Source organism: Podarcis raffonei, chromosome 1 (assembly GCF_027172205.1).
Source record: "Podarcis raffonei isolate rPodRaf1 chromosome 1, rPodRaf1.pri, whole genome shotgun sequence".
Taxonomy (NCBI): domain Eukaryota; kingdom Metazoa; phylum Chordata; class Lepidosauria; order Squamata; family Lacertidae; genus Podarcis; species Podarcis raffonei.
The window spans coordinates 102,119,063-102,131,646 of NC_070602.1; the positions used below are offsets into that span (position 1 = coordinate 102,119,063).

The following is a 12,584-nucleotide window of genomic DNA, read 5'->3' on the forward strand; positions in this document are numbered from 1 at the left end:
TGCCTTTTAAATATGAATTTATGATAGATTTATTTAATTCCCCGAATTCGTAAAAATTTGTACAACATTTGCATTTATTATAATGCATGGTAATTTAAAGGTAGGGACACGGGTGCCGCTGTGGTCTAAACCACAGAGCCTAGGGCTTGCCGATCAGAAGGTCGGCGGTTCGAATCCCCGTGACGGGGTGAGCTCCCATTGTTTGGTCCCTGCTCCTGCCCACCTAGCAGTTTGAAAGCACGTCAAAGTGTAAGTAGATAAATAGGTACCGCTCCAGCGGGAAGGTAAACGGCATTTCCGTGCGCTGCTTTGGTTCGCCAGAAGTGGCTTAGTCATACTGACCACATGACCCGGAAGCTGTACGCTGGCTCCCTCGGCCAATAAAGCGAGATGAGCGCTGCAACCCCAGAGTCATCCGTGACTGGACTTAATGGTCAGGGGTACCTTTACCTTTACCTTTTAATTTAAAGGTAGTTATCATCAACTTTATTATTGTTGCTGGTCCCCGTCCCCCCGTTCTACTGTATTGGCCCTAATATAAGCCACATCTTTAAAATTGGAGGGGGGAGAGAGAAAAGAAAAAATAGCTGAATATAAGCCGCTCCATTCCTCGCTGCTCCTGGCTGCATACTGGGGGGGGGCCCCACGCTGCATTGCCGGCAGCCTTTCCCCTTCCTTGCTCTCCCTTCCCAGCCTTGGGGGAGAGGACGGGGGACTCTGCAGGGTGGGCATTGCTTTGCTGCACTCCAGGCACTGTTTGCCCCACGCTCCTGGCTGCATACCGTAAGGTTGTAAATATAAGCTGCAATTTAACTTTTCACGGTCGGAATTTGGGGGAAAGGTGAGGCTTATATTCAAGCCAATACGGTATTTCAAAAAGTCCCCTGACCATCTGGAGCACTTTTTATGGGGCTGGATAGAGGCAGAGGGTCTCCTTGTACACATGGTCCTTTGGATCCAAGCCAAAGCTAATGAAACTGTCCTAACAGAATGAGGTGTGTTGATCAAATCAAAACTACTATTGGTTGTACCAAGTTCTTCAATACCAGTGTTAAAACCTAAGGCCTGTGTTTCAAAGTTAAGTGCTTGTCTTCATATTACAACAGATGGGAGATGCAGCTTCTCAAACAAAACAAAAATAGCCCGCTAGCTTGTGTAGAAACATTTATTAGTAGATATTGTTACTACTTTAACAGCAGCCACATTGTGTTGCTCTTAATTTATGACTTGTTAAATTAATGGAAGTTTAATGGATTTTTGATTTTAAAACCTTTATACCAAGAGGTAATTCCAGGAAGTTCATTATAATTTTAGGACATTCTGTGCATTTATTGTTTTTTCAAATATTTTTTTGGAGGAGAATCATATCAGTTCAGATCCCCAGAGGTCTTTCCAATAGAAATATGCAGTAAAAATATTTTTAATAAAGGAAAATAAAACTAAATGTTATTAGAGATAGTGCTAAGGTGATTTCTTATATTCTTTGTAAACTGCTTGAGTTTTTATTTACAATTAAGCAGTATACAAATTCAGATAAATAAATGAAATAAATTTAATATTGGCCAGGAACTCTAGAACAGTTCGCTGCATGCGTGTTCATCATGATGACCTGTATTAAATGATGACATCACTTGTGAATTATAAATTGGCTGTCATAAGTTTATTTCCAGAGCTAGAAAATGGGGTTGTGTGTCAGCTATGAGCATCTTTGGAATCTTTTAGATCTTGAGTCAAGAAGCTGCTTTCCCTGTACTTCTCATCAAAGGACTATTTAACTCTGTATGAGATGAGATATAATTACTATGCTCTGGAGAACCTTTTTTCAGGGATTAAAAATTGTCATAATATAAGATTTACTAATGCAAAATGAATTAGTATCCCAGATTCATATCTTCAGATAATCTCTTCAGCATGATCGTTCTTTGCTGAGCTTCAATATAGCTGATACTATATCTGTTCTGATTAACTTCAGATAGGCAATACTAACATCAGTATGGGATCCACAGTTATAGATTCCATACAGTGGGGACACTGCTAGAGTGATAGCATTATGGTGTTGATCAGCAAATGCCTATATTTACCCTTTTGGAGTCCTCAGATCAGTTAAAAAGGATATGGAACACCAAATGCTCTACCACTGCCATATCACAAATGCTGTGATACATACTGATGTAAAGTTAATTGGCCACTCCAAGTTCTTACATCGTGCAAACGTTCAGGATAAAGGCTTTAGGTTTCAATCCTGTTGCTCAATTGAAGCTCATAGCAGGAGTTTTGTTGTTGTAATGGTTCAGTTGACTTTATGCATTCATGCAATGTATAAATTCACTATTATTGATACAAAAAGATAATTGTCTATTTAAGAGTGTGTGTGTGTGTGTGTGTGTGTGTGTGTGTGTGTTTTGTTTAAAAGAAAAAACACCAAAGATGCAACCATGAAGATAAACTAATAGAATTTATTTCAGATTTTAAATGTTAATTTCATTGATTGGGTTGGTGAAATGAACTGTGAAGTTCTTGAATACCATCTGAAAAACAAAGTTATCTACACATAATAATTGTAATGTCATTTGTACATACGGCTGCACAAAACAAAGAAATCATGCTTTTACAAAGTTCAATTAGAAATGGAATTGACTTGAGCCATCTGGTGCTGAAATCTATAATTTTTATTCCTTATTTCACAACAGCTGAACTCTCTTTAGTGTTGCCCAATTTGTAGTTTTTGTTGTTAATTACAGTGGACTAAATTGTATAGTGGAATATTGGTACCAAAACAAAATGTGTTGCTTTAATAATCAATGATACTAAGATTAAGCATAATTGTTTTACAAACCACCTCATTCACTTGCCATTTAAATTGTGTAGACAGGTAAATCTTATCCAGGACTTTAGCTGATATGGTGCAAACCTTGATTATTTCCACTAAAGTTAAAGTAACATTAAATCTGAAGCAAGTAAGTTGGGACTTCAGTTGTGCTAACCCTAAACTCCCTGATGATGTTGCAATTAGTGCCATGGTTAATCTTTTCCTTTCATCCTGCTCTGAAAAATGCCCTTTTATAATTTTCCTGTGTGACTTTGGGACTTTTTGCCAGAAACCAGGACAATATTAGGTAGCTGCTGCTATTCCTGCTGCCACCACTACCCTGATAAAACATATATCACGAGAGTTGTAAGCCAGGATGTTCTCTTGTGTTTGAGCTAGTCCTTGGCTCTTATGCAGTGGGGGACCTAGATGAAAGAAATGTTGTTACTAATATGAATTTTTAAATGTTCATGTGTAGATTTGGCACTTTTACACTTTGCAAAATCATCCACATACAGAACAGATTTTTCATATGTAAATATAGATATGCAAGGGGTTTTATATGTGACTTATACCTGTGAGTAATGTTCATGCACTTTTTTGCATGCGTGCCAATTGGTTTGCATTCTATAGGACACTTTTACTGTGACTGTATTGTTCACCTTCAGAAGCCCAGAAGAATTATAGAATTGCATTGTATAGAATTGTAGAGTTGGAAGGTATCCCAAGGGTCATCTAGTCCAGTCCCATGCAATGCAGGAGTCTTTTTGCCCAGCATGGGGCTCAAAGCCACAACCCTGAGATTAAGAGTCTCATGTTCTACTGACTGAGGCCTTCCTTGCTGTCCATGCCAGGTGGGCTTTAGTCAGTGTTGAAGTTTATTATTTTTGTTTGTATAATGTATCTGAAGGTGTCTCTGTTGTTGCCTTGAATAACTTGAGTTTAAAAAGCAGATGAATGTTATGGAGACAGAAACCCATGGGATCATAGACTGTAAGACTGTGTGTCTATCTGCAAATCATTATTTAATAATTGGATGCCTGAGTGAAGAATAGTTGTCTTCACCTGCTCTCACACAACTGGCCAGCAAGTGGTAAATATAGTTAAGAACCGTGATACAAAGTTGTAAGAAAACTCTGAAAACCCTGAAAATGACTGACTTGGTGTTCATGTCTTTACTCAGGTGGAGCCTGATAAGTTGAAGACACTAACAGAAGGTCTGGAAGCCTACAACCATGTCAGAAAGAGGAATAGAAAGTAAGTATTCTATATATGTGAAGAGTGGACTCCAGCATAGCACTAAGTCTTACATTCCATCAGTGCCCAATGAAATGTTCTCCCACCTGGTGCACCCACTAATCCTGTCCTAGAGGTTTTTCCCCAACCTCCAGAGCAGATTTGGAGAGGGTGTAGGTCACACGTGGGGAGACGGAAGAGGACAAGTCTTATTGCACAAGCAGAAATTCTAGCACTAATAGGATGGCTTCACTTTATCCTAGAGATAAATGACACTCTTTACAAAGACTGAAGTTAATTTGAAAGAAGAATTGTAGTTTTTGGTGTGCTTACAGCTTCCATACGCATGCACACACACCAACTAGGAGTCAGTTGGGCTTGGAAGGAGATGAGACAACACAAGCCACTGCCTCTTTGCCCATCTTCCTTCTCTTCTCCTCTCTCCCTCTCTCTCTCCCCCCCCCCACCCAGTCACTAGCCAATCTGAGCTGGGGAAGCTCCTTCCTAATCCCAAAGATGGCAATTAGCCAAGCCCATCCATAGAGCTTGCCAGAGATCATGAAATTAACATGCTCCCTGATGAGCTAACAAGCTGATTAGTGTATCCCGTTAGTAATTACCACACTGAAAAGTAGACCACAGCTTAAAAGCCACTATGCATCTTGTAGAGAGGGAAAAAACGATACACCTTAACAGATTAAAAAGCAATGAGCAGGTGAGCAATTAAGTGAGCAGCCTGCAGAGAGGGCACATCAGTCAGAGGAGAAGCAATTAACACCCTTTTTAGCTTAGCTAAGCACAAACACCCCCTTTCAAATGTAGCAGCCAGGCAGGGGGCGGGGAAGAGAGCTGAAACATTTATTTGAACACATGCAGTAATTAGACAAGAGGTACACCAAAATAAAATGTAGGCCACACAAAAATATGTTGTTTATATAAAGATAATATTTGAAGTTAAGCAAATTTTAGTTTTGGCTCTTTTCGCATCAATTCTGCGTACATCGTATAGGACACAAAGGAAAGTACTATATCTGCATGAATACAAAAACGATACTGCTACCAGTTCTAACTTCTGTCAATATTACTGTTTGCCTGTTACTGTAACGTTATAGCAAAATGATTTATATTTGTTAACTCCGGGGTACCTTAGGAAGCCTTTTAGAAATAAAATTCACTATTTGAATTTTGTTTCATCTAATCTTTTCTTATATCTATTAAATTCAAGGCAATCGCTTCCCCAAATTCACAGGCAACCATTGCCAGGTAGGGCTGCACCACAGGAAAATAGTTCTCTCCCACACAGGAGGGAGAAGGAAGCTTACTGTGCATTCTGGTAACAGAAGGGGCTGTTGAGCTATATCAGAAGGAGCTTTCTGACTGGGCCATGCTTTTAGGCCAGCCACACAGACTTCTTGTTTGCACCTTATCTCATGACGTGATGTTTTCCTTGTAGTTTTAATCTCATTGCAGGTTCCTCTACAATCATCAGTTGGGGGTGCAGACAATGAAGATTGGTAGGGGCACCTGTAACTGCTCAGGAGATTCTATTTAAGATTCTCTCAGGACAGTGCACCCATAAAGGCATTATGGCCCAAAAGGACCAATGTATTTCCTGGGCAAAGGCAGACCATGGTTACATGTCCACAGACAGCCCAACACATCTAACCTAAAACAAAGTGGGGGTGGGGGAACATCCCATATTCCTTGCTATTTTATTTTCATAATAATCCAATTGTGTTTGAGTGAATCTGAAACATTCTCTGCCACAAAGACATGCAGACATTTCATGCAAACATGTAAGTCTTCAATTTGACCATTCTAGAATGAGGTGTATTCTGCACCTGTAATATCTAATCATATTATCACTTCCTCCGGTTTCTCTGAAGAGTCCTTAATATTTCAGTCCTTTTTGTGTACAGACCACTTGGATAAAAGTGCAATATAAATGATGCAGGCAAGATTAAATGTTTGCGGGCCAGTTTTCTTCTGGCTACCGTGTGGTCATGGTGCAGTTGATGGGTGAATTCTGAAGAAAATTACACATATAGCACGACAGCTATGAAACTAAAACAAGGCACTAAAAAGTTGCATGTTAAGCAATTTGAAAAATTCTGAAAAACATCCAGAATAATTGGTTAGCTTAATTACTGTATGCTGCCCTGCAAAAGCCACCCAGTTATCTGTTTCTTTCTGTAACCAAGGGCCAAGACAGACAAGATTGATTTGCTTCCTGGATACAACATATATGTAGAAAATCGAATGGACTCTGAATATGCCATAATGTGTCTGTTTAATCTCTGTTGCAAAATGAACTTGTATGTGTTTGTCACACCTGACAGTGTAAATGGAGTTTCCACTATGGGTGCTATATGCACATAAGAAATTAATATTGTGCAAATGGCCCTAAAGTACATAAGCATATATGGATCCCTAAGATCCATAATAGCCATAGATATCGTGGAATATTCTGTAATTAGACTGAAGGTAGAAGACACACTGTAGAAGCTTTCTTCATATTGAACTCTCCAGCTATGGAATAAATGCAGTGTTGTTCAGTTTGGGACTCAGGTAAAGCAAGCCATTGTTAAATTCTGCAGCAGCTTGGTGATTCTTTAAAGCAGCCTAAATAGTTGAATCATGCCTTTGTGAGAGGCAATTTTTTTTGGTGCACATACTGATTGCACATAGCTAAGTTAAAAAGAAAGATACATTATCCTCTTGATACCTGCTGCTTTGTCTCTCTCTCTCTCTCTCTCTCTCTCCCTCTCCCCCCACCACGACAACCAGTGCTTTCTTCAAACATCCACTTTAGCATTTTAGTAAAAATGTGATAATTCCATGCTCTGCTTTTGAGCAACGTGTTCTTTGTTGTGCAGTTTGTCATTTTAAAAGAAACACCTTTAAAAGAGGCAAACTAAAATACTGATTGCCCCATAAAGTTAATTTGCAGTTCATGTAGAAAAAAAGATTGATTTTATGACTATGTGTTTAGTGTGTGCAATTTTTTTAAGTTACAGTTTGCTTTTTTGTTTTTATGCTTTTTGAGGCATCGGCTGCATTTAATCTAAACTGCTATATTGTATGCAATGGATGGTCTCCCATGGCTGAAAATCTGAGTAGAATGTTATTTCAGTTTGCAGTTTATGTCTTTAAATTACATATTTTTAAATTGCATATTCTACTACAAAAAGTCATGGGCATTCCTGTAATTTTTTCCCTTTGTTTTTAATCCTAGAAGTGGGAAGCTAAATAATCATTTAGAAGCTGCTATACATGAGGCCATGAGTGAACTTGACAAAATGTCTGGGAATGTGAGTACCAACTGCAGAATATGTAACTTATTTAAAGCAGCCAGGGGTGGGGGGGGGGTGATTCTAACAAAATGATGGTTCTATTTTTGCAACTGAACCTAAATCCTACAATTAGAGAGCCATTATAATTTCAGCAACCCCAGAGAACTAGAAGCTACCATAGATTATGCCTAGCATTTGATATGAAGACATGAGACTTGATGAAGTTTTCTAAAGCCAAGCAGGTCTGCATCTGTCAGTGCCTGGATGGGAAACCTCATGGGAACCTAACATACACCACCTTGAGTTCCAAAATGGAAGAAAGGTGGGATATATGAATAATAATAATAATAATAAATTTTATTTATATCCCGCCCTCCCCAACCGAAGCCGGGCTCAGGGCGGCTAACAACAATAAAACAATACAAAAGTACAACACAAACAACACTCTAAAATCATTCATTATAAAATTAATTAAATTCAAGCCACTGGCCACCATTGGGCCAGAGCTCCGCGAAGATTGCCGGGGGAGGGAGTCAGGCTGGTGCCCTGGCCAAAGGCCTGGCGGAACAGCTCTGTCTTGCAGGCCCTGCGGAAAGATGTCAAGTCCCGCAGGGCCCTAGTCTCTTGTGACAGAGTGTTCCACCAGGTCGGAGCCACAGCCGAAAAAGCCCTGGCTCTAGTTGAGGCCAGCCTAACTTCTCTGTGGCCTGGGACCTTCAAGATGTTTTTATTTGAAGACCGTAAGTTTCTCTGTGGGGCATACCAGGAGAGGCGGTCCCGTAGGTATGTAAGAATGTAAGAAAGCAAGCGAATAAATAGAATGGGACCTTTTAATGACATCTCTTAAGTCTGGAACCACAGGCCTCATACTCGAGGTCCCTTATAGTGCAATCGAGTGCATGTCTATCAAGAAGGAAGTTCCTTTGAGTTCAATAAGGCTTAATCGCAGGTAAGTAAGTAAAGAATTGCAACTTGCAATATACGTAATAAATGATCAATGGGCCTCAGTCTAGCACACTTCCTCTTGGCTTGCATACAAATTGTTTGGCTTCATCACTCCTACATTTGGGAAGGGATACACATTTACAGTCGAAAGGGGCGTTGTGGTAACACCATTCAGGGCAGACTCTTAACGTTACCTCGCTGCATCACTATAGGCAGCTCACTCTCATTCTGTATCCCCACCTCTACTATGGGAATAATTACTTGGGTCTAATGGTGCTCTGCACAAGCATGAAAATGCTTCTATTTCCCAACTTGGGGTGGGTGCTGATTTCTCCTGACCTCCTACCTGTAGCTTTAGTCCACCTGCTACCAAAATCTGAAACACTATTCTTGGCAGGGGGAAGCCAGAAAGCCCCATTTCATGAATGCAGGTCGTTTATAGGATCTAACCCAATAATAAAGCCTTACATAGTTGTTTATAAGGATTACGGAGATGACGTATATGGGCTGCTTTGAACACAATGAAAAAAATACTCTATAAATAACAAGCATTTCATTATTGTTAACTGGCTTCCAGCATTTTCATTGTTGTTACCTTTGTGCTTTTTTCAGGTGCACCAAATTCCACAGGGAGACAGACAGCTGAAGCCTCCGAAACCCAAGAGGAGGAAGATCTCTAGATAACATTGAATGTCTTTGTTACTGGTCCAGTACTTATTTAAAAAAAACAACATGCACATATATATATAATATCAGGATGGATAGAGTTCATCACCACAGGGTGCTAAACAAAACAGTGGTACAGTATTCTTATTGGTAAAGAAGGAGAAGTTAATCCAGATCTTCAAAAGATTACAGTGTGTGTATAGAACCCTTTTTTCTATAATACTAAAATTGTGATTATAAGAAATAGTCCAAATGTTTCTGCAAAATTTTCATTGTGTATATAGATAAAACAGAATTTCATGACGATATCTCAAATGTAAATAATGTACAATATTGTCATGTACAAGCGTACCTAATGCACACTTTATCTTTTATTGTACAAAAAAATAGTGTACAAAATTCTTTGGTTTCTATTGAGTACACATACAAGAGACTACCAGTGTAAAGTGATAAATAAAAATACAGCCTAAATGCTTTTATATAATAATGTAAAAGATGCTGTTTTTGTATTTAACAGCAGTTGAAAAGGCATGATTATGTAATACCTTAATTATGACATAACACTTCTCGCCACTGAGTGTTCATTTATAGTGTCTGTTTGGAATGAACCTTGCCTGGAAGTGTGCTGTACTCCATTTAAGGTCTCTGTAGGAGAGTGCAACCTTGCAGATTCCTAAAGGGATGTGGGATTGCAGGTCAAATTAAGAAGTCAAACACTGCAACTGCTGGTTGCATTTTTATTATTATTTGCCTGAGTTTTAAAGTAGAATGCTGTAGATTTTTTATTAAGAATATTTAGATAGAATATTTTTAGTCTGCTATTGCTTTAACAGAGTTTCATAGCCACCTGTTTTTAAAATCAAGTTCATCTTATACCACCATTTCTTTTGAACCCCTTCATAGCCTAAATTGGCTAGCCCAGTATTTTGAAACGGGGGACATGATTGATTTTAATGTATGGGAGCAATAGCCCAGTTTTAAGAACCATGTTCATTGCTAATATTGTTAATTGTCAGACCTTACAGTTCAGAAAAAAGTGTTCCTAAAATTAAAGAAGAACTTTCAGTGGCCAGTTGTGCCTGGGTGTTTTTATGGAGTTCAGTGGGACTCTCTCAGCACAAGTGGTCACTGAATCACCCTACTGCTGATACTGATGCCCACTGGCCAGTATTAATATTCTAGAGCTGAAAGGTGGCTTACAAAACTACTAGCAGCACTGGCCAGGATCCAAAGAACTGCAGAACTAGTTCTGTGCACCCAACGGGCCTGTGTTTCTTGAACAGAAAATCTCCTTCCCAACCATATGGGTAGCAAACCACTTCTGAACCTGAGTGGACTTACACAAACAGTTTATGATACAGCGTGGGGTCTCTTGTTAAAAGGATATTTGTGTCAAAAAGAATCCAGCTAGGCACACCCAAATCTTTGGATGTACCTTAAAGGTAGCTCTTTGGATCCCAGCCAATGATTTTATCAGTATTATGTAACATATCAGATTTATTTTATTTAATAAGAATTATTTATACCATTAACAGATTCTTATATATATATAAATTTATATGAATTTATATATATATATTTATATATATACATATAAATGTGGCAGAAATGTGCAGGTTGAATCTATTAACCAGATTATTTATGTTATGTTAAGTTTGAAAGAAATGTGAAACGTGCGTTAGAAAGCTGATCATACACTACACAAACCTAAAGCCGCGAGGCATTCTCAAAATACCAGTATCTTTAAAATACCAGTGTCACTTTCAGTGTTGATGCTGCATGTGGCAGCAGTGGCCCTCCCCTTCTCCCCAGCCAGCCCAAAACATATTCTCTGTTTGCCATGCCTGGGCCCAAGATGGAGTCCTTAGGACCACCTTCTACCTCTTCATCTGGGAAGCCACCATTGTCTTTTATTCTGGAACTTCGTTCCTTATAATGGCCTAGTTACCTCTCCTAGCAAAGACTGCTGGTAATTGGCACCATCCATGGCTGGTAACCAAAATCTAGTGCTTACACAAGGAGTATTCATTCCCTGCCCACGTCACCTACTCCATTTTCCTATGTGACATGAGCCCCATTAGCCCCAGAGGGATCTGAGGGAGCAACATGCCCATGATCCGCTCTCCTGTGCCAACGCACACAGCACTACCCCTGGGCTAGAGGACTTGCTCTTATCACGTGTGGACCCAGCCCTTCTCCCTTTTTGCCACACCCCAACCCGAGGGAATGCAATTAGCTACACTAAGCTACAGTGGCCTGGAGACAGAAACCCTTCCTTCTGCTGGGTAGGTTCATTTTGTCTTTTGTGTAATGGCAGGGCAGCCTGCCATAATCCTACATGAAATCTCATGTGAAGTGATCTTTTGTGTAGTTTAGTTAGCACTCTTTTTTTTTTTGTTTTGTTTTGTTACGAGTTGATGTGTTTGTTATGTTTAAAGAGTTAATGTCCATTTTTCGTAGCAGCCTGCTTTCTGCTCTCGTCTAAACAGATGTTTCTATTCATGAATACTCATGTGTGTGTGTATGTTTGGGTGAGTGGGTGTATGTTTATATTTAGTTCTCCCCCCCTCCCCGAGTTATTATATTTTTTTTGTCCCTAAAACTGAATTTGTATTGACCAACCCTTCTTTTGACATTTTTAACGAATTAGGTTTGTACTTTTCTCACCAATGTATACTTTACATTAGTAGACTATGTAAAGTATTTTTGTGCACTTGATTTCATTGGTTAATATTGGCATTGATGTGGGTGCTAGGAATAGTTTGTTTCAGTCCATATAGATTTTTTTCCTTCCTCTTGAGAGTTTTTATGGTTTTATGTAAGCAGTTAATGTAAATATTGTGAGCATTACAGGTCATGCAGTGTTGTAACATTTTAAAAAATGTTGCACCTACTTTACAATTAAAACGCTGGTCACTCGTACTTGAATTTTGCCCATAGAGCCATTTCTTTCTCTTTGCATTGAAGCATAAATTACTTTTTTTATTGAGGCCCAACCCTTCTTTCTACGCTTATTATTTTTGTTTAACAAATCTATATTTTTCTAACAGAAGATTTTAACATTTAATTTTTTTTGCCAACTTTCTAACTTATGATGAGATACTCCTATATTTAGAGAGTGAGAAAATACCCTCATTTTGGAAAGTGGAATAATTGAATTCTGCAACTTGGCCCAATGACAGAAATCACAAATGGGACACTAAAGTTGGGCCCCAGAAGATTAATTAGCCTCTCATTAGATCGATTAGTGGATGTTTGTGTGGTGTTTGAGGATATAAAGTGGTAACTATCCTCATGTGTCTATTTATTTATTTATTCTTGGTGGGTTGTGATAAAATTATATAAAAATCAAAGGAATTATTCTTCTTTCTATCATGGAGCTTTATGAACACCATATAATTATTTCTATTTATGAAAAGGGTTTAGTTCCTAAAACCAATTATTTAGGCTGAAAGTGATTGCTGACAGTAGTTATGAAAATAATATCTAAAGGGGAAAGTTAATACATGTCCCATATCAGTTATGGCCACAGCCTAAGCTTGGGGTTTTGATTTATAGTTTTATATTTAAATTTACCAATGCCATTGTGCATACAACTTGCTAATAACGCAATATTACTGTGGATTCCCTGAATA

General features: G+C 38.8%; 1 protein-coding gene across 4 annotated transcripts in view; it reads left to right on the top strand.

Annotated features, from left to right (window-relative positions):
* Positions 1–10,017, top strand: part of MBD5 (methyl-CpG binding domain protein 5) — a 108,875-nt gene extending 98,858 nt beyond the window's left edge. For all 4 annotated transcript variants that reach the window (XM_053406222.1, XM_053406217.1, XM_053406207.1 and 1 more), the window contains 3 exons: positions 3,993–4,066; positions 7,281–7,356; positions 8,896–10,017. In XM_053406222.1, coding sequence (XP_053262197.1) covers positions 3,993–4,066; positions 7,281–7,356; positions 8,896–8,967 — 222 coding nt within the window. In that variant the 3' untranslated portion in view covers positions 8,968–10,017. The remainder of the gene's footprint in view (positions 1–3,992; positions 4,067–7,280; positions 7,357–8,895) is intronic.
* The last annotated feature ends 2,567 nt before the right edge of the window (positions 10,018–12,584 follow it).